Source organism: Ursus maritimus, unplaced genomic scaffold, assembly GCF_017311325.1.
Source record: "Ursus maritimus isolate PB19 unplaced genomic scaffold, ASM1731132v1 scaffold_8, whole genome shotgun sequence".
NCBI lineage: Eukaryota > Metazoa > Chordata > Mammalia > Carnivora > Ursidae > Ursus > Ursus maritimus.
This window is the reverse complement of record NW_024426996.1, coordinates 227,165-248,346: the sequence shown is the minus strand read 5'-3', so window position 1 is coordinate 248,346 and position 21,182 is coordinate 227,165. Positions and strand designations below refer to the sequence as shown.

Genomic DNA, 21,182 nt, shown 5'->3' with positions numbered 1-21,182 from the left:
AAAGAATTTTAAAAAATTAACTTTAAAGTAATGAGAATAAAATATAAAAGAATATATTTGTGATCATAAGTTAAAAAGGACCTTTTGAATGACACATAGAAAGGCATTAAACAGAAACAGAAATATTGATAAATTTGATTACATTAAAAACCCTTTGTATAGCAAAAGCAGTTACACTCTGCTTCCCCATGCCCTCATTTTTCTTTTAGATTTTCAAGGTCAAGGAATGGTTTTATGTATTTGCTCTTCTATCTGTTGGAAATAATAAAATACCCTTTTTAGAGAAAAAGAAAGTCACCATAAGCAAAGTTAAATATCTAGTTGTGTACTAGGACAAGATATTTGCAATACCTGTAACAAAACACTGAAATAATCAATAAGAAAGAAAAGAATAACTCAACAGAAAAAAAGAAAAACGGTATGAAGAGGCTAGTATAAAAATACTCAAGCACATTAGTAAATGCATATTCAACAACAATGAAATATCATTTTTCATCACCAGATTGGAAGAAATCATAAAAGTTTGGTAATATCAAGAATTTGCAAGGATGTGAAAGGATAACAATTATTTTCATACCCTGCAGGTGATAGGGCAAATTGGTATGTGTTGAAGGCATTTTGATAGTATCCATCAAAACTAAAAATGCACATAACCTAGGTAACTATCCTAGAAGAACTCACATTTGTGCAAAATGAGACAAATAAAATGTATTTGTTGTAACACTGTAAATAAAATCTGGTCTTATCATACAATGTAACACTATACAACAATTAAACAAATGAACTACATTTTTAAATATGTATAATCTCAAGAATACTGTTGAGTAAAAAAGAGAAAATTGCAAAGAAAGTGATACATTCTTTGATATGATTTATACAATATATATGTACACAGTAGATATATCCCTGGAAAACAGAGTATTATTTTATGTATTTTCATATAAATCATATGGACTGTTAATTTTATAGGTCTAGAATGATAACATAAAACTCATAAAAGTTGTTACTTTGGGTAGGGGTATAGGCACTACGATTTGAAGGCATGTTAAAAGGCTTTTTACTTTTGTATGTAAAGTTCTAATTTTTCAAAAGTAAAATGCATTTGGGTATTACTTTTATAATAAAAATTAATTTTAAAGAATCCACTGAACTTTACTATATATTCAGATGGATAAGTAGAGGCAAAAGGTAAATGCACTGAAAAATGAAAATGAGTTTAGGATCTAGAGAGAGTTATTATAGACTATTATTCTGAGGAATTGGGACATGAAGGGAAATGAACAGTGGGTAAAAATAGATGGGACATTGGATATAGAGAGTGTTTTTGTTATAATATCTATATCTATACAAAGTCTCTCTCACGTATGTATATGATATATACATACAATGTATAAGGAACCATTGGATGGGTTAAAAAGTAGAAATAGATCATAGTATAGGAGCGAAGGAATAAACTGATGAAGTGAATTATCTTGCCCTAAACATTTAGGGACTATGTATGCATGTTTGTTAAGGATATGGTAGATTTAGGACATGGCTCTGCTTCTGACCAACCAATTTTCAAGGTTTTCTACCACTGTGAAAAGAATTTTAATGAGAAATTTGTCTATATAATATTCTGATTATTTTGATAATTTTAAACCAAGCATTCCTAACTGGATATTTTTGTAAAGAAAAATGAGAAAAAGTTACCCCAACAGAAATCCCCATTGCCAGGGAAAATTCATAAGGAAGTGGGAAATAACAGCAGTTGAACATGCCTCCATGAGGCATGGACCAATAGCCAACCTGAAACAAACTCTCTTCAAATGTTTCAAAGCCTGGAATATAAAAATAATCACATTTAGACAAGCTTATAATGGCCAACAAGAAAATTATTTTAAGTATGTCAGATTGGATCATAAACTATTTCACATTTTATAAAATGTTGTATCTAAATAATTTTAAAAGATCCATTTGTCTGTAATTAAATAACTATTTCTACCTTCCTTAATCTTTCTTGTAAATAGTATAATGAAAGTAATCTATAGATTTCCATCAGTTAACTTTTAGAAATGACCTGCTTGATTAATTTAATAATTATAATAGAAAATATCAATGTGCCAAAAGAGAAAATCACATAAAGAGAGCATAACTCACTAAAAGGGAGAACTTTAAAATTTTTTTCATTGGTTCGATTTTTCTACTGGAGCATACAATAAATTATCACTGCTTTTATGTTCTTTTTTTTTTTTAAGATTTATTTATTTATTTGACAGAGAGAGAGAGAGAGAGTGCAGAAGCAGGGGGAGCTGCAGAGGGAGAGGGAGAAGCAGGCTTCCTGATGCAGGGGGCTCCATCCCAGGACCTTGGGATCATGACCTGAGCGGAGGGCAGATGCTCAACCGACTGAGCCACCCAGATGCCCCTGTCTTCATGCTCTTGAGATGTTTCCACTAAACTCATATATTTGCTGTTTGACTACTATTATACTCATGAATAGTCATCTTTTTAAAGCCCAAATAGATTTATGATTCCTAGATATTAATGTTTTAAGAAATATTTTTAAAAGATTAGCTTCTACAATAATGCAAAGGTAATCAGGCACATACTTCTGTGGTGGGGGGAGTCATGAAACAAAAATATTACCAAAATTCTTAACCCTTCTGAAAAACAAAACAAAAGAAAAGCAAAAACAGTTTAGGAGTGGACCTTATCCTTTAACTTAAAAGTAAACAGTTCTCCATAGAAAAGCTGCAGCTCCCAAATACAAATGCCGTACAAGCATTTCTACCAGCCTCTAATATTTAAAATATTTTTTTCAAGATATAATTAGAAATCTACCTGTGGATCGAGTCCAAGCCCAGCTTGTATTAGGATAATGGTAAGGGCAGTGTTTCTTAAAGTTGAAGACCACATGTTATTAACACGGATGTAATTACTGAGGAATGGAACATTCCTGACAGTAAAACCAGCCAGTAACATCCCTTAAAAGAAAGAAAATAAAGCATGTCGGATTCAGTTCATTTTTCTAAGTTAGTAAAGAGAAATGTTTAATTTCTCTTCTTCAAATACACTACGTCTCATTGCTTTGGTGAATGGCAGCTTATATACAAATAGAGGAGGCAGCGTAAGTCAAGGAATGGAGATAAGAACTGACATATCTCAAAAGGCTACAACAAGTAATTCAGTGTTGTTGGAACATAAAGGGCAAGGATGGGAGTGGGAGAATGGGCAGGAAGGGCCAGATAATATAAAGCTACCCCCCTGCAGCCTCCATTCCCACTGCTTTGGTAGAGTAACGCACCATAGGAAAGTTTTAGGAGGAAGTGACATAATGAGTCTTGTATTCTCTATGTGATGGTCTTGATGAATTAGATAGACAAAACTGGAGGAGAGAACAATTAGAAGGCTCTGTCATGCAGTAGGAGAAGAAAGGGAAGAATGAAGGGAGAGGGTAAACAGAAGTGGGAATGAACCACGAGAGACTATGGACTCTGAGAAACAAACTGAGGGTTTCAGAGGGGAAGGGGGGTGGGGGATTGGGCTAGGCTGGTGGTGGGTATTAAGGAGGGCATGTATTGCATGGAGCACTGGGTGTTACACGCAAACAATGAATCATGGAACACTACATCAAAAACTAATGATGTACTGTATGGTGACTAACATAACATAATAAAAAAAAAAAGAAAAGAAAGAAAAGAAGGCTCTGTCATAGTCCACTGAAGAGCTGGGAAACAAATAGCCTAAACTAGGACAAGAGTGGGTTTTGGAGAAAAAAAATTCAATAAATACTTAGCAGGTGCTGAAAGGGTATCGTGGACATAGAAAGGGTCTTAGAAATAGGATGGAGTGATTATCTTTAATGACAGTGTACTGAATATTTGGGTGTATTGAATACTTAGAAGATATGAGACACTGCTAATAGAAGTTCTTCCACTAATTTTCCTCTGTCCAGATGGAGAGTTACATAATGATGGTAATGAAGAAATAGGATATAATACTAGTTAGGCAGATGATGCACCCATGAATGTACATAGTGGAGATACCCAAATAGCTTACTCAAAAACCGTAAAACCTCCTTATGCCCTAATCACTACAGTATTTGAATCTTAAATTGTATTTGAGTTAGGTTATCCACAGAAAAATTCAGTCTTCCCAAATATTTCTTTTTCTACAATATATTTAAAATTTTAAAAAGTCCTATAAAACAATAAAGAAACAGGAATCATATATTGAATATATTTAAATTATTTCAAAAATATATTTCAGAAAAAAATCTCTGTGCTCATGTGTAGAAATAGTTTTATAAATGAGCTATATGCACACATATAAATATATACATAAAGATCATATTACATTGAAATATTTCTAAATTATATCTATTCTGACTAGAGTATGTTCATAATTTACATATAGTTAATAACAAAGAAATAAGAGCTAACTGTACACTTACCAAGAAGAGGTGGAAGGTGAGGCACTGAAGGTATTCTAATGAGTTCCAAAAGTTTCCCCCCAATAATGGCACTATAAAAGATAATTAATAGTCCAAATAAATTTCCACCAGGGAGAACTTCAGGGCCTGAGAATGACCACGCTGCGCACCATACCATAAAAAATGCAACTCCTGAAATATAAAAAAAGCATATATCCATATATCTACATAGACATAGATACATACGTACAAGAGATGAATTCTATTTTATCAAATATCGTATTAATAGTCCTATATAACGAATGATACATAGCATAGACTAATGTTGATTGCTAGCATAATTAAAGAAATATCTGTTTAACATATATTCTAAAGTCTCTATCAATTTATGGGACAAGTTTTTAACAAAGTATTATTATTATTTTTCTGAGAATACTTCAAATATGCTTAATAATACAAGACAACCAATATTCTCTTTTTATTTTTATTTGCATTTATTCTGTGCAGAATTTACTCCCAGGCCATAAGTTTTTGTTTCTTCAGTTTCTTCTGGGATATCTTTTTCTTCTGTGCAACCTCCTCTTCTGGTTTAGGAACAATCAGCTCTTTTTCAGTAAGGATCACCCTGATGTGTCAAGGAGAGCTCAGGTAGGGGTTAATCCGACCATGAGTCCTATAAATTCTGTGCTGCATCTTGGGGGCTTTGTTCACCCAGATGTGCTCAATGACCAGACAATCGACATCTAAGCCCTTAAGTTCAGCATTACTCTCTGAATTTTTACACATGTGCAGTAAAAATTCAGCACTCTTCTTGGGCCACCAACCCTGTGTCCAGCCCCACTGTTTGGCCTGGGCACACCTACCAACTCTATCATGGTAATGAAGGAATGGCACACACTGCTTCCACAAAGTGACGTCTTTCAGATACTTGGTGACTTTTCAAATATGCATACCCTTGATGGCCTGGGGAGCTTCACATGTGTTCTTAAAGTGAATACACAGATTTGAACCTCTTGATTTGCATGATTTTGTAGGGTTTTCTGGGTCAAGTGAATAGTGGACCATTTTCAGAGGTCACCTCAGGCCACTTAGGGGAAGAGCCAAAGTATTATTACTTTAAAAAAATATTTTAAAAGTATATGTGAGTACTTTAAAGTACTAAACTGTTCTCATAATATATGATATTTAAAAAATGTTATGGTAATATTATAAGCTTTACTTCATTTTATATCTTAGAGTAGCTTTTGTTTCTTACATTCCACATGAGTGAAATCATATGGTATTTGTCTTTCTCTGACTGATTTATTTTGCTTAGCATAATACACTCTGGCTCCATCCATGTCATTGCAAATGGCAAGATTTCATTATTTTTGATGGCTGAGTAATATTCAATTATATATCTGTATCTATATATCTATATCTATATATATCACATCTTCCTTATCCATTCATCAGTTGATGGACATTGGGCTCTCTCCATAGTTTGGCTATCATTGATAATGCTGCTGTAAACATCAGGGTGCATGTACCCCTTCAAATCTGTATTTTTGTATGCTTTGGGTAAATATCTAGTAGTGCAATTGCTGGATTTTAGGATAGTTTTATTTTTAACTTTTTGAGGAACCTCCATACTGTTTTCCAGAGTGGCTGCACCAGTTTGCATTCCCATGAACTGTGCAAGAGGGTTCTCTTTTTTCTTCATCCTTGTCAACACCTGTTGTTTCTTGTGTTGTTAATTTTAGCCATTCTGACAGGTGTGAGGTAGTATCTCATTGTGGTTTTGATTTGTACTTCCCTGAGAGGAGCATTTATTTAAAAAAAAAAAAAAGCCAGGGTTTTGTGTAGGACTGGTGAAAGTCTGAGGCCTTCCTGCCTGGGATCACTATCACTCCTTCCCTCATTTTCCCTCACTTACTTCATTTGGGAAAAACTTTAGTTTTACCAGCATGGTGCTAGATTAAAAATCAGCTGCTTTGTTGCCAGAGGAGGTGGAGAAGATTTGATATGGAATGGAGGGAGAAAACCCGTGACTTTGCTGGCTAAAAATGGCAGATTGGTTTCAGAACTGGCAGAAAAAAACATGCAGTGGTGGTAGTTTGAGGTTGCAGTTCAAGTTGATATGAGTAGCAGACAAGCTAAAAATTTAACTAGGAGATCTTAAAGGTTGAGGTAAGTTCTCCACATATCTATGGCTGATTGGGAAAGTATGCAAGTGCAGAGAAGACTCAGACAGTATGGCAAAAAGTAAAAAATAAATAATAATAATAATAATAATAATAATAATAATAATAATAATGTGAGACTTGATTACCAGCAGCAATTTTGAATGCCTTCTTCAACCCACCTACAGATCACTTGGCAGAGGTTGGAAGCCTTATTGGCTTGAACACAATGTCTCCCCTAAATCATTAGGTGACTATTAAGCTGTGCAGACAAAAGAGAAACTCCTAGGAAGACAGGCTAAAAACAAATAAACAAAAACTAAGAGACGTCAGCTGCTGCAAACCATGGGGCAGAATGATTCCACCAATATAAGTACATGCAAATTACCCAAACCACCACCACTGCCACCACCACCACCACCACCTTAAGAAAATAAAACTGAATTCAAAGTTGCTGTAATGTGTAACTAAAATGTTTCATTTTCAACCTCAACTTACTAGACATGCAAAGAAATGGGAAAATATGACCCATATTCAGAAGAAAAAAAGCAGTCAATAGACAATGAGTAAATGAATCCAGGTGTTGGATTTACAAAGTTTTCAAAACAGCCATTTAAAAAATTTTCAAATAATGAAAATGTAACATTTCATTTAATAAAGAATATCAGTAAAGAGATAAAATTTATTTAAAAATGGAAATCTGGAATTGAAATGTACAATTGAAATGAAAAGTTGACAAGAGAGGCTCAACAGCATTTTTAAGCTTGTGAAAGAAAATATCAGTGAACTTGAATATAGATCAACAGAGATTAATTAATCAATCTGAAAAACTAAAGGAAAAATGGAATAAAGAAAAATGAACAGAGCCTCAGACACCTATGGGATACTATCAAGAGTACTAATACCTGCATAACAGAAGCCCCAGGAGGAGAAGGGAAAGATACAAAGGGGCTGAAATATATTTGAAAATATAATGTCTGAAAACCTCCCAAAGTTAATAAAAAAAAAAACATTAACTTACAGATGTAAGAAGCTCAACAAATCCCAAGTAGAATAAGCACAGGAGATCCACACCTAGAGATATCATCATTATCAAATTGTTAACAACAAAAGACAGAAGGAAAATCTTGGAAGTGGCAAGAAAATGACTCATCATGTACAGGGGAACACTAATGCAATTAAGAGCAGCATTTTCATCAGAAAAAACAAAAGCCAAAAGGCAGTGATATTTCAAAAGTGCAGAAAAAGGGGAACCTGGGTGGCTCAGTCAGTTGAGCATCAGACTCTTGATCTCAGCTCAGGTCTTGATCTCAGGATTGTGAGTTCAATTCCTCCACCCAGTGTGAAGCCTACTTAAAAAAAAAAAAGTGCAGAAAAAAACCTGTCAATCAAGAATTCAATATCTAGTAAGACTATTCTTCAAAGTGAAACTGAAATAAAGATATTCCCAGACAAACAAAAATAGAAAAAATTCACCCCCACTAATGAAATACTAAAGAAAATGTTGTAAGTTGAAAGGAAATGACAAAAGATGTGATTTGGATCAATAAGAAGCAATAAAGGGCACTGGAAATGGTAAATAAATATCTAAGTATAGATGATTGTGTGTATGTATACATATACATATATATGTATATTTTTTTAAAAAGTTAAGATTATTAAAAGCAATAAGTATAACAAAATAAATAAGTATAAAAGATTGTGTGTGTATATATATGTGTATATATATATACACATTCATTTTAAAAAAGCTAAGATTATTAAGAGCAATAAGCATAACAAAATATTGTTGAGTTTACAGCATATAGAGGTCTATTGGCTCAAAGCTGCTATACAACACAGGAATTAAATCAATATTAAACTGAAGTAGATCATGAAAAGTGAAGAAAATTATTATAATCCACGAGAAATCACTAAAACTAAAACCTCTAAAATATAGCTAAAAAATCAACAGGGAAATTGAAATAGTGCACTAACAATATTTGGTTAGCACAAAAGAAGGAGTAAAGAATGAACAGAAAAAACAAAAGACATGACACTTACAGAAAACAAGTAACAAAATGGTAGACATAAGTCCAACTATATGAGTAATTATGTTAAATATGAATGGTCTAAATTCAAAAGGCAAAAATTATCTTACTGGATTTAAAAAAAATAGTAAGATCCAAATACTTGGTGTCTACAAGAAACATACTTTGGATGAAACAGGCTGAATGTAAAAAGAAGAAAAAGACATATTATGCAAACAGTACTCATGTGTCAAAGAAGTAAACATAAGGGGAATTACAACATATCTTAAAGTGAATAAAAATGAAAACACAGCATATCAATATTAGTGGGATGTGATGGGCACACATGGAAATGTATAGCTTTAAAATATTAGAAAGAAAGAATTATCTAAAATTGGCAATAAAAACTTCCACCTTAACAACTTACAAAAAGAGAAGTAAATCAAACCAAAAGTAAGTAGAATGTATGAAATAAAAAAGATTGAAGTGGAAAATAAATAGAAAACAAAAACATTAGAGAAAAACAATGAAATAAAAATTAATTATTTGAGGTCAATAAAATAGATGTCTCTGGCTAGACTGACAAAGGAAAAAGAAGGTACAAATGAAGAAAATCAGGAATTAAAGAGGAAAAATCACCATAGGCTTTAGAGAAATTAAAATAATGCAAAGGAAATATTGTAAACAACTTCAAGCTAAAAATTAGATAACTAGATAAAATAGACAAATTCTGAGAAAGATATAAATTACCAAAACTGATTCAACAAGAAAGGAAAATAGAAATATACGATTAAACAATTCTGCTTCTAAGTATTTATCCAAAGAAAATAAAACCAGTAAGTCAAAAAGATATACGCACCCTCCTCATGTTCACCGCAGCATTATTTACAATAGCCAAGATAGGAAAACAACGTAAGGGAAAACAACGTAAGTATACATTTAAGGGTGAATGGATAAATTGTGGTATATATAATGGAACATTTTTCAATCATAAAAAAGAAAAAACTTGGGGTGCCTGGCTGGCTCAATTGGTGGAGCATGCGACTCTTGATCTCTTGGAGTTGTGAGTTTGAGCCCCATTCTGGGTGTAGAGATTACTTAAAAATGAAATCTTAAAAAAAAAAGAAAAGAAAAGAAAGGAAAGGAAAAAAAACAAAACAAAAAACTTTTGCCATTTGAGACAACATGGATGGACCTTGAAAGTATTATGCTAAGTGAAGTAAGTCAGACAAAGTAAGACAAATACTGCATGCTCACTTATATATGGAATCTAAAAATCAAGCTTATAGATACAGAGAACAAACTGGTGGTTGCCAGAGGCATGGTTGAGGGGTTGGCAAGATGGGTGAAGGGGGTCAGAAGTTACAAACTTCCAGTTATAAAATAAATAAGTTATTGGGGTGTAATGTACAGCATGGTGACTATAGATACTGTATTATATATTTGAAAGTTGCTAAGAGAGTAGAACTTAAAATTTATCATTACAAGAAAAAAAGGTTTCTATGTATGATGATGGATGTTTACTAGACTTATTGTGGTGATCATTTTGTAATATATACAAACATAGAATCATTATAGTGTGCACCTAAAACTAATATAAGGTTATATGTCAATTATACCTCAATTTAGAAAATTAAAAAAAAAGCCAAATTGAGACATTTTCAGACAAAAGCTGAAAGAATGCTAGAAGACTTATACTACAAAGAACATTACAAGAAGTTCTTTAGACTGAAGGGGAAGAATTCCACATGAAAATTCAGATTGCCAGAAAGAAATGGAGAGAACCAGAGAATGTAAATATGTGGACAAATATGAGACTTTTTTTTAACTTAAAAAAAAGACTTTTGGCTTTTTAAAAGCAAATGTAGAAGTAAGAATATATATATAAATGTAGAAGTAAAAATAAGAATGTAGAAGTAAAAATATATATAAATCTTGCACAGAGGGCCTAGGAGGGATAAATAAAGTCACATTGCTGTAAGGCTCCTTTATATTGATGTGAGTGATGACCACAGGATATTTAGGCTTATAGTAAGTCTTATAGTTGGGTAGTGTTAGTTCTCTAGCTTTTAATTTTTCTCCTTTGATACTGCGTTGGCCCTTCTTGGTCTTTTGCCTCTCTATATAAACCTCAGAATGAGTTTGTGGGCATCCACAAAGTAACTTGTTGGGATTTTGATTGGGGTTGTGTTGAATCTATGGATCAAGTTGGAAAGAACTGACATCTTGACAATATTGAGTCTTCCATGAACAAGGAAAATCTGTGCATTGATTTAGTTCTTCTTTTAATTCTGTCACTCGAGTTTTGCAGTTTTCCTCATGTAGATCTTGTACATATTTTGTTAGATTTCTACCTAGGATTTTATTTTTAGGGATACTATCGTAAATAGTGATGTATTTTTAATTTCAAATTCCATTTGTTCGTTGTTGGTTGGTACATATGAATAACTGACTTTTGTATATTAACTTTTTATCCTGCAATCTTGTTATGCTTGCTTATTTGTCCCTGGAGTTTTCTTCTTGATTCTCTTAATTTTCTACACAATCATGTCATTTGTAAACAAGGGCAGCTTTATTTCTTCCTTCCCAATCTGATACGGTTTGTTTTTGCTTTTCTTATTCTATTAGCTAGGACTTATAGTACAATATTGAAAAGGAGTGGTGAGAGAGGGCATCCTTGTCTTATTCCTGATGTTAGGGGGAAAGCTTCTAGTTTCTCACCATTTACTATGATGGTGGCTATAGATTTTTAGTTGATTTATTTTTTTTTTATCGAGTTGAGGAAGTTTCCTTCTGTCTGTAAATTATGATGGATGTTGGATTTTATCACACGTTTTTCCTGCACCTATTATCATTATATGATTTTTCTTCTTTAGCCTGTTCATGTTATGGATTACAATCATTCATTTTCAAATATGAACCAAATTTGCATAACTAGAATAAATCTCCTATGGTTGTAGGATATACAATTCTTTTTATATATTGTTAAGTTTGATTTATTAATATTTTGTTGCAGATTTCTGCTTCTGTGTTTATCAGGGATATTGGTCTGTAGTTTTCTTTTTTGTAATGTCTTTGATTTGGGTATGAGGCTAATGCTGACCTCATAAAATGATTTGGGAACTATCCCTCTGCTTCTATCTTTGGGAAGAGATTGTAGAGAAGCATAATTTCTTTCCTAAATGTTTGGTAAGATTCATCAGTGAAGCCATTTAGGTCTGGTGCTTTTTGTTTTGGGAGGTTATTAATTATTGATTCAATTTATGTAATAGATATATATATACATTTTTTTAAAGATTTTATTTGTTTATTCAACAGAGATAGAGACAGCCAGCGAGAGAGGGAACACAAGCGGGGGGAGTGGGAGAGGAAGAAGCAGGCTCATAGCAGAGGAGCCCGATGTGGGGCTCGATCCCATAACGCCGGGATCACGCCCTGAGCCGAAGGTAGACGCTTAACCGCTGTGCCACCCAGGCGCCCCAATAGATATATTTCTATTCAGATTGTCTATTTCTTCTTCTGTATATTTTGGCAGATTGTGTTTTTCAAGGAATTGGTCCATTTCTTCTCGATTATCAAATTTGTGGGCTAAGAGATGTTCACACTATTCCTTTATTATCTTTTTAAGGTCCATGGGATCTGTAGTGATGTCCCCTCTTTAATTTCTGATATTAGTGGATTATGTCTTCTTTGTGTTTTTCTTACCCTAGCTAGAGGCTTACTGAGGGTATCAGTCTTAGGAAAGAACCAGCTTTTGGTTTCATTGATTTTTTGCTATTGTTTTAAATTTCAATGACATCTGCTCTAGTTTTTGCTATTTCTTTTCTTCTGTTTACTTTGGGTTTCATCTGCTCCTTTTTCAGTTTCCTAATGTGGAAGCTTAGAAGATTGATTTTAGATCTTTATTCTTTTCTAAAATGTGCATTCAATGTTATAAATTTTCCTCTAACACTGCTTTCATCACAAATTTTCATAAGTTGTATTTTCATTTTCATTTAGTTCCAAATATTTTAAAATATCACTTGAGGTTTCCATGTATTATTTAGAAATGTATTGTTTAATCTCCAAGTATTCTAGGATTTTCCAGCTGCCTTTCTTTTGAATTTTAGTTTAAATCCTTTATGGTCTGAGGGTATACACTGTATGATTTTTATTCTTTTAGATTTATTTAGGTGTTTTGTCTGTGTATGACAGAATGTGGTCTATCTTAGTGAATGTTCCCTGTGAGCTTGAGAATAATGCATATTATGCTATTGTTAGATGAAGTAGTCTATAAGTGTTCATTATATTCTGTTGATTGATGGTGTTGTTGAGTTCAACTATGTCCTTACTGATTTTCTGCCTGTTGGATCTGTCCTTCTCTGAGAGACCATTGAAGTCTCTAACTATAATTGTGGATTCATATATTTCTTCTTGTAGTTCTTTCAGTTTTTGCTTCATGTGAATTGACACATGGGAACATGTCTGTTGTCAGACACATATACACATTAAGGATTATCATGTCTTCTTGGGAATTGACTCCTTTATCATTATGTAATACCCTCTTTATCCCTGATAATATTCCTTACTCTGAAGTCTGCTGTCTGAAATCAATATTTCATCTTTCTTTTACTAAGTGTTTACATGGTATATCTTTCTTCATCCCTTTACTTGTATGTGTCTTTATATTAAAAGTGGTTTCTTATAGACAACATATAGCTGGATCTAGGGTTTTTAAAAAAATATTTTTAGGATTAAAAAAATTATTACATTCGATTAGTCAGCATATAGTACATCATTAGTTTTTGACATAGTGTTCAATGATTCATTAGTTGCGTATAACACCCAGTGCTCATCACAACACGTGCCCTACTCATCACCCAGTTACCCCATCCCCTGACCCCCCTCCCTTCTGTAACCCTCAATTTGGTTCCTGGAGTCTAGAGTCTCTCACGGTTTGTCTAGGTTTTTTGATACACTGACAATTGGTCTTTACTGGTATATTTAGACCATTGACATTTAAAACTATTATTAATAAAGTTAGATTAATATCCACCATGTTTGTTACTGTTTGCTATTTATTGCCCCTATTCTTTGTTTCTATTTTTTGTCTTTTTACCTTCTGTGGCAATTAACTGATCATTTTATATACTTATATTTTCTCTCCATTCTTAGCATATCAATTATACTTATTTTTTCATTTTCTTTTAGGGGTTGTCCTACAGTTTATAATATACATCTACAACTAATCGAAGTCCACTTTCAAATAACACTACCACTTCATGGGTAGTACAAGTACCTTATAAAAACAAAATATTCTATTCCTAATTCCTTCTTCCTGTTTCTTGTATCACTGCTTTCATTCATTTTACTTATGCATTAGCTATAATCAGTGAATATATTTTTGCTATTATTGTGAACTGTTCTCTGTTCAATTAAAGAATATTAAAAAATGCTTTTGTCTTACCTTCACTTATTCCTTCTCTGATGCTCTTCCTTCTTTATGTAAATCTGGATTTCTGACTTAATTTTTTTCTCTCTGAAGAATTTCTTTTAACATTTTGCAAGGCAGATTTACTGGTTTGATTTTTTTTTTTTAATTTGAGAAAATCTTTATTTCTCTTTCACTTTTTTTTTTTTTTTTTTTTAATTTGGGGGTGAGGGACAGAGGAAGAAAGAGAGAGAGAATCTTAGGCAGGCTCCATGCCCAGCACAGAGCCTGATGTGAGGCTCAATCTCACAACCCTGAGATCATGACCTCAGATAAAAAATCAGACGCTTAACTGACTGAGCCACCCGGAGCCCCTCTCCTTCATTTTTGAATGATAATTTTGTAGCATACAGAATTTTAGGTTAGTGTGTTTTTGTCTCAACACTTTAAATACTTCATTTCACTCTCTTTTTGCTTACATTGTTTCTGCAGATAAGTCAGATCTAATTTTTACCTTTGCTACCCTATCAGTAAAGTATTTTTCCCCCCTCTGGCTTCTTTCAAGACTTTTAAAAATCTTTGATTTCCTCTAGGTTGAATATGATATACCCAGGTGTAGTATTTTTGTTTGTTTATTTGTTTGTTTTTTGGTATTTATCCTGCTTGGAATTCTCTGAGCTTCCTGGATCTGTGTTTTTTCTATCTGACATTAATTTGGGGGAAGTTCTCAGCAATTATTGCTTCAAATAGTTCTTCTGCTGCTTTTTCTCTTCTGCTACTCCCATTATGTTTTGTAGTTGTCCCACAGTTCTTGTATATTCTGTTCCTTTTTTTCAATCTTTTTTTCCTCTTTACTTTTCAGCATTGGAAGTTTCTATTGACAGATCCACAAGCTCAGAGATTCTTTTGTCAGCTGTATACAGTTTATTAATGAATGCATCAAAGACATTTGTTTCCATTAGTGTTTTTGATTTCTAGCATTTCTTTTTAGTTCTTTCTTAGAACTTCTATCTCTCGGCTTACATTACCCTTCCATTCTTATATGTTTACTTTTCCATTGGAGCCCTTAGTATATTAGTCATAGTTGTTTTAAATTTATAGTCTGATAATTCCAACATACCTGCAATATCTGGGTCTAGTGATGCTTTGTCTCTTCAAACTATTTTTTTGCTTTTTAATACATCTTACATATTTTTGCTTAAAAGTGAATATATCATCCTGGGTAAAAAGACCTTTGGTAATATAGTGGTAAGCTGTGAAGGAAGGGGAAGACTTTCTATAGAGTTCTGAACCAGTCTTTACTGAGCCTGTGCTCCTGGGCTGTGAACCTCACAAGTGCCTTTCAGTTGTTTTTGTTTTTTTTTCCCCTACCCCATTAGGTTTTATAGGATGGCTAGTGGGGGTTATATAGAGGGGGCAAATTTGGGTTATTTCTCTTTTCCCAGGTCAGTTGGTTCCAATAAAATCCCCATACGTTAGGTTCTGATAAAACAGTTTCTCTTGAGGGAAGGTATTTTTAAGAAGAGCAGAAAGCTCTGGTATACTGCATATGATACCTTCTCCCTCCCCCTGCCAGATGGCTCCTGGAGGTAAAACTCACAAAAATGTGTTTCCCACACCATGAGTGGCCTACCGCCCTCAGACTTGTCCACACTAAGTCTCTAGCCAATTTGTCAATTACGGTTTAGGTTTACCTACCCTAGTTCTGGTTCCCACAGAGGTTTTTGCTCTGGTAATTTATGATTCTCTGCATCCACATGCTGTCTCCAATTCTGGGGGCAGTTATTTGCCCTCTACCCTTATTTCTTTGGTGTAACTAAGAAGAGTTGTTAATTTTTCAGTTTGTTTAGCTTTTTATATGTTAAGGTGGAGTGATTATGCTGGACCAGAAATTGGAAGTGTCTGGGATATTTTTTTTGAGCTCTAAAGTTTCAAGACTGCTTACTTCATAACACTGATGATAAGATTTTAATGGAGAAATTCTGGCCCAAAGATTATTTGAAAATCATAGCTGGATGTATAATAAAGCTTTCCTTTAATTTATTTAAAGGAAAAACAACTTTATGAAAATAGTTATAAAGTAACTTTTATTGAAAATAAAGTATCTTTATTGAAAGTAAACTTAAACAAAAAAGGAATAATAGCCTAAAACCTACACCTATTCCCCTAGAATATCCATTTCTTTGGAACTAGGCAAGCTACCACCCGAGTAAAAGACATAAATAGTGTGATTAAAAGTGATGAGACTGATTCCTACATGTAGTTGAGAGTTTAGATTCCCTACTAAATTAATTTATATGCACTATGGGATTGGTGAACTAAATATGATTTATAGAGAAACTGAAGCTGTATCTCCATTATCTAGAATATATGCTATTATCTAGAAAATATGTTTTAAGAGTTTCTTTAGTGCATGTAGAGTGTATGGGTGTGTGTGTGAGAGACAGAGATAAGACACAGACAGACAGATGAATATGGCGACAGAGAGACAGAGACAGAAAAAGAGAATACAAGAATATACACCCCTCCAAGATAGAAACATGGAAGATCCTTTTCCTATAAATTTCTCTAAACTTGAAAAATCAAAAATAACAAAAACAAAGGGGAAAACCAGTTAGGGACCCAAGTATGTTTGTAGTTTCAATACTGGTGTTATAAACTCCTAAATTATTTCCTGAGCAAACTGTAGTTCTCAATCTCAGTGGATAATCTTTGGTGACCAATATATTTTCCTCTCTTCACGGGCCCTGACCCTACTCCTAACAACTGCTGTATAGATAATGCCCACTAAAGACAGTATAGGGCCATGGGAATGTGCATGTAGAATCTATGTGCAGAAATTATATTTACAAAGGAGTTCAATCACCTTACACTGTCAGATGTTCAAGTTCAGCTTTAGAACCTTAAAAATATTGATGTTAATTAAAAAGCAACTTTTACTAAAGGAAAAATCAATTAATAAAATTTGGTTTCAAAAGTTTAAAGTTAGCAAGCAGCAAATAAAGTAAAATTTTAGGGGCGCCTGAGAGCTCAGTCAGATACAAGTGTCCGACTCTTGGTTTCTGCTTAGGTCGTGATCTCAGGGTCACGAGATCAAGTCCCACGTCAGCCTTGGCACTGGGTGCAGAGTCAGCTTGAGATTTTCTCTCCCTTTCCCTCTTCCCCTCCCCCAACTTGTGCATGTGCATGCTCTCTCCCTCTCAATAAATAAAATCTAAAAAAAAAAAGAAAATAAAGTTTTAAAACTTCAGTTACTTATCCTTCATGATACTTTAAACTAATTTTTGTTCTCTATAGGCTCTATACTTCTGGAGGCCAAAATCTCTCTAACTTAAATTGTATAGAATATCTAGGAAAAAATCAAGAAAATCTTTTATTAATATCAGGAGACAACTTATAAATATATGACAATGAGATGCTTTAAAATTTTAATGGTAAAGCAAATTTTATACAATTCTTTACAAGGCAGCAGCTTTTTAAAAATTTGGGTCCTAATTTTATTAAGAACCTTAATATTGTCAGGAGTATAATGTTCTTTCCAGCTGATTTAAAACTAAATATCAGGGGTGCCTGGGTGGCTCAGTTGGGTTCTATCCAACTGATGATTTTGGCTCAGGTCATGAGCTCATGGGTTGTGAGATTGAGCCCCACACTGGGCTCTGGGCTCTGTGGGAAGTCTGCTTGAGATTCTCTCCCTCTGCTCCTCCCTCAACTCACACTCACACTCACTCTTTCTCTCTCTCTCAAAATAAATCTTTAAAAAACTAAATATCAAAAGTAGGCTTTAAATAAAAATCTTTAATCAATGCCCATTCTTTCTCTCTCCCTCCCTCCCTCTCTTCCTTTTTCTTTTCTTTTCCCTTTCTTTTCTTTTTTCTTTCCTTCCTTCCTTCTTTCTTTCCCTTTCTTCATCTCTCCCTCCCTCCCTCCCTTTCTTCTTCTCTCCCTTCCTTCCTTCTTCCCTCCCTTCCTCCTTTCCCTTCCCTTTCCTCCATTCTTTCCCTTCCCTTCCTTCCTTTCCCTTTCCTTCCTTTCCTTTCCCTTCCTTTCCCTCCCTTCCTTCCTTCCTTCCTTCCTTCCTTCCTTCCTTCCTTCCTTCCTCCCTTCCTCCCTTCCTCCCTCCCTCCCTCCCACCCTCCTGCCCTGCCCTGCCCGGCCTTGCCTTGCCTTTCAAGGAGGCTCCACACCCAATGTGGGGCTTGAACTCACAACCCTGAGATCAAGAGTTGGATGCTGTACTGACTGAGTCAGCCAGGCGCTCCTTAATCAATGCTGTTTCTAATCCCCAAGATTTAATGTAAGAAGTCATGAAAAATATTAAAATATGTTAAGCAATCATTATTAGTTTTTGACAGAGTTAAGGAAATATTTCCTCTTTGTCCACATATTGTTTGTAATAAGAGCTGAAGTATACAGCAAATCTACAGATTTAGCAGTGGCTCTGTTGGGTTTGTGTTTCAATATTTATCAAATATAGGAGTGCCTGGGTGGCTCAGTTGGTTAAGCATCTGCCTTTGGCTCTGGTCATGATCCCAGGTCCTAGGATCGCGCCCTGCATTGGGCTTTTTGCTTAGCGGGGAGCCTGCTTTTCCCTCTCCCTCTGCTGCTCCCCCTGCTTGTGCTCTCTCTGTGTCAAATAAATAAATAAATAAAAGCTTTAAAAATATAAATTTATTAAATATATCTCTCATTTTCTCTCCATTTACATTTCTTATTTCACATACCATTTGTAATAAGTTTATTCAATTTTCCTTGTGGAGGACAAGAACACTTCTTTTCCATCTGTGGTTTTGTTTCCTCTGTTTGTGACAAGACAGTTTCCTTAGTTTCTTCATGTTCACTAATACTACTGTCTTTGAGGATCTAAAGTAAAGCAAGGAAATCTTTTAAGAAATATACTTTTCATACAATTTTATGAACGTACGAAACCACCAAATCTCATCATTAAATTCATATTATTACTGTCACCATGGAGAATTACACATATAAAAGAATATTCATGCACTATATCATTAGGTATTTTAGGATGTCACAGGCGTGCACTTTGTGTACTCTTTAAGACTTGAGTCCCTGCTATTTTCATTTGTGATTTATGCATACTGAATAAATGAGCCTATAGTGTAGGCAGAATAATTAAAAGTGTTCCTCTTCAGTCTTACTTCCAAAGATTATTCGATAAAACTTTTTTTAGAATGAAAATACAACTAAGTTGGAAAGGAGGTGAAATATAATTTTACTTGGACTCATTTCATTTGAAAAATTATATAACTGGAAAAAATGAGAAAAACAGATCAAGCTTTCAGAAATTTAAGGTTCATGCTCCCACTATTAATTACAGATAATATCCTTAGGTAGTTCATGGGTTTAGCTACATCTTCTAGGCTTTTAATAGTAGTTAGTCTAATTATGAAACTGCTGATTTAGAAAAAAAAAAAGACATCTTAGTTGGTGAGAATATTGAGAGGTTTCTCCCGATGTAAACAAAACAAGCCAAAAAATAAAAAAACAAAACAGAGTAGGGTTAACCCTTAAACAGAAATCTTCAAATTTGCCTTATTGTCACCATGGTGTGTGTGTGTGCACGTGCACATGTATGTATGTGTACACGCAGGCCAATACTTTGAGTGCACTGATAATATTTTGAGTGCAGTGGAGAGAGAACACTGCATTGTCACAAGAAATGGTAACAAAGGCTATAGGCACGGACAGATTAAGGAAGTGAAGAGGAAACATTTAATGACTAGAGAGGCAAAGGCACCACAGCAGCTAATGTAAATGAATTATGTAGCTCTTTTAATATCAAACTTCTTTAAATCTGATGATGATTAATTTGTTGGAGTTCTGGTATAGAGAATTTTATGGGAAGTCTGTCACTATACAAAAGGGCCAAGGTAAAGACACAAAGATGAATTTTGATTAGTGTGGATAACAGGTCATATGAGGTAAGACCATATTATTTTATATTTTATTATTTCAGAATTTATAATAAATTGACATAGACTAGGATGAAGTTTTTACAGACAAATAATTTGAATCAATGGTGAATATTTTAAATATTCAAAAGAAGAACTTTTGGGCCCTTAAGAACTATAGAAACCTCTATTTAAAAAAGTAAACAATTTTTTAAAAAGTTACTTTAAAAAGTAAACAATTTATAATTCCAATTATGAGCGATTATTATGCAGTAAAACTAGACCAACAGAAGGTCTATGACATACTCTGTACACTTGGAAAAACAAAAACTTGGTTCTTTTCCAATATATAGCACAACATTTTAATTAATTTCTCTTTACCTCTTGTAGTCTAAATTACTGAGTTTTTCCTAGACATGGCCATATTTCCATTACTCCTGAAATCTGCCCTCTTTACTCCAAAATAATCTTTAGTCACCCCTTTCAATCTTTTCATTCCTTTTGCTCATTTCTTAGGACTTATTTAAATTAGTTATTTTTACATGACCACTTCTCATTTTTTAACCAGACATATAATAGAAACCTAATAAGTAAACTTGAAAAATAAATTTTAAGATCAGATTGATTTTTATGTCATATATACAGAATAGTTTTAGATTTTTACCTGAGGAGTTGTAGATGATGGGGTGTTTTTATCCTCCAGATGTTCATTTTGTGATTCTGTGGTGTACATGCTAATATTTAAAAGAAAAATAACTGGAATAAAATAGTACTATAAATCCATCTGAAATAAACATGGTTAAGTGGGGTTAATTTTTTAATGATTTTTTTATCATAAAGTTGTATCACAGTCAAGTCAGATATCTTTATAGTTAAGATAGCTCCAAATATTCATTGTTAAGTTATGAGGCAAAATCAAGTGCATACGTTTTAAAAACCATTATCACGCAGAATTTAATACTTCTCAGTAGTTCATAATGGTGGGTCATATCTTACAAGTATGTATCAGAAAACTCAGTTCTTTATTTTATGCACTGAAATAATTTCCACCATTGATTTATTCTATCTTCAGTCATATTCCTGTCAGAAGAGAGTCCAAAAATTTTTTGAATTAAATATGATCAACTACATTAATACCTACATCTGTAAGTTACTGATACATACTGTCTTTATATGTGGTCCATTTGAAAGATCCATAGGTCCAACATTTAAACAAAATAAAATAAGTCTTATTTTGAATAAGAATGAACTAGAAAAAAAAAGAACGAAATAGGA

General features: G+C 33.5%; 1 protein-coding gene and 1 pseudogene across 4 annotated transcripts in view; both read right to left on the bottom strand.

Annotated features, from left to right (window-relative positions):
* Nucleotides 1-21,182, bottom strand: part of SLC9B1 (solute carrier family 9 member B1) — a 63,074-nt gene that overhangs the window by 22,891 nt on the left and 19,001 nt on the right. For all 4 annotated transcript variants that reach the window (XM_008707223.2, XM_008707225.2, XM_040624961.1 and 1 more), the window contains exons 2-6: nt 20,572-20,641; nt 18,720-18,858; nt 4,436-4,606; nt 2,824-2,966; nt 1,693-1,820 (exon numbers count right to left, since the gene is read on the bottom strand). In XM_008707223.2, the coding sequence (XP_008705445.1) occupies nt 1,693-1,820; nt 2,824-2,966; nt 4,436-4,606; nt 18,720-18,858; nt 20,572-20,640 (650 nt within the window). In that variant the 5' untranslated portion in view covers nt 20,641. The remainder of the gene's footprint in view (nt 1-1,692; nt 1,821-2,823; nt 2,967-4,435; nt 4,607-18,719; nt 18,859-20,571; nt 20,642-21,182) is intronic.
* Nucleotides 4,629-5,479, bottom strand: LOC121101425 (annotated as a pseudogene).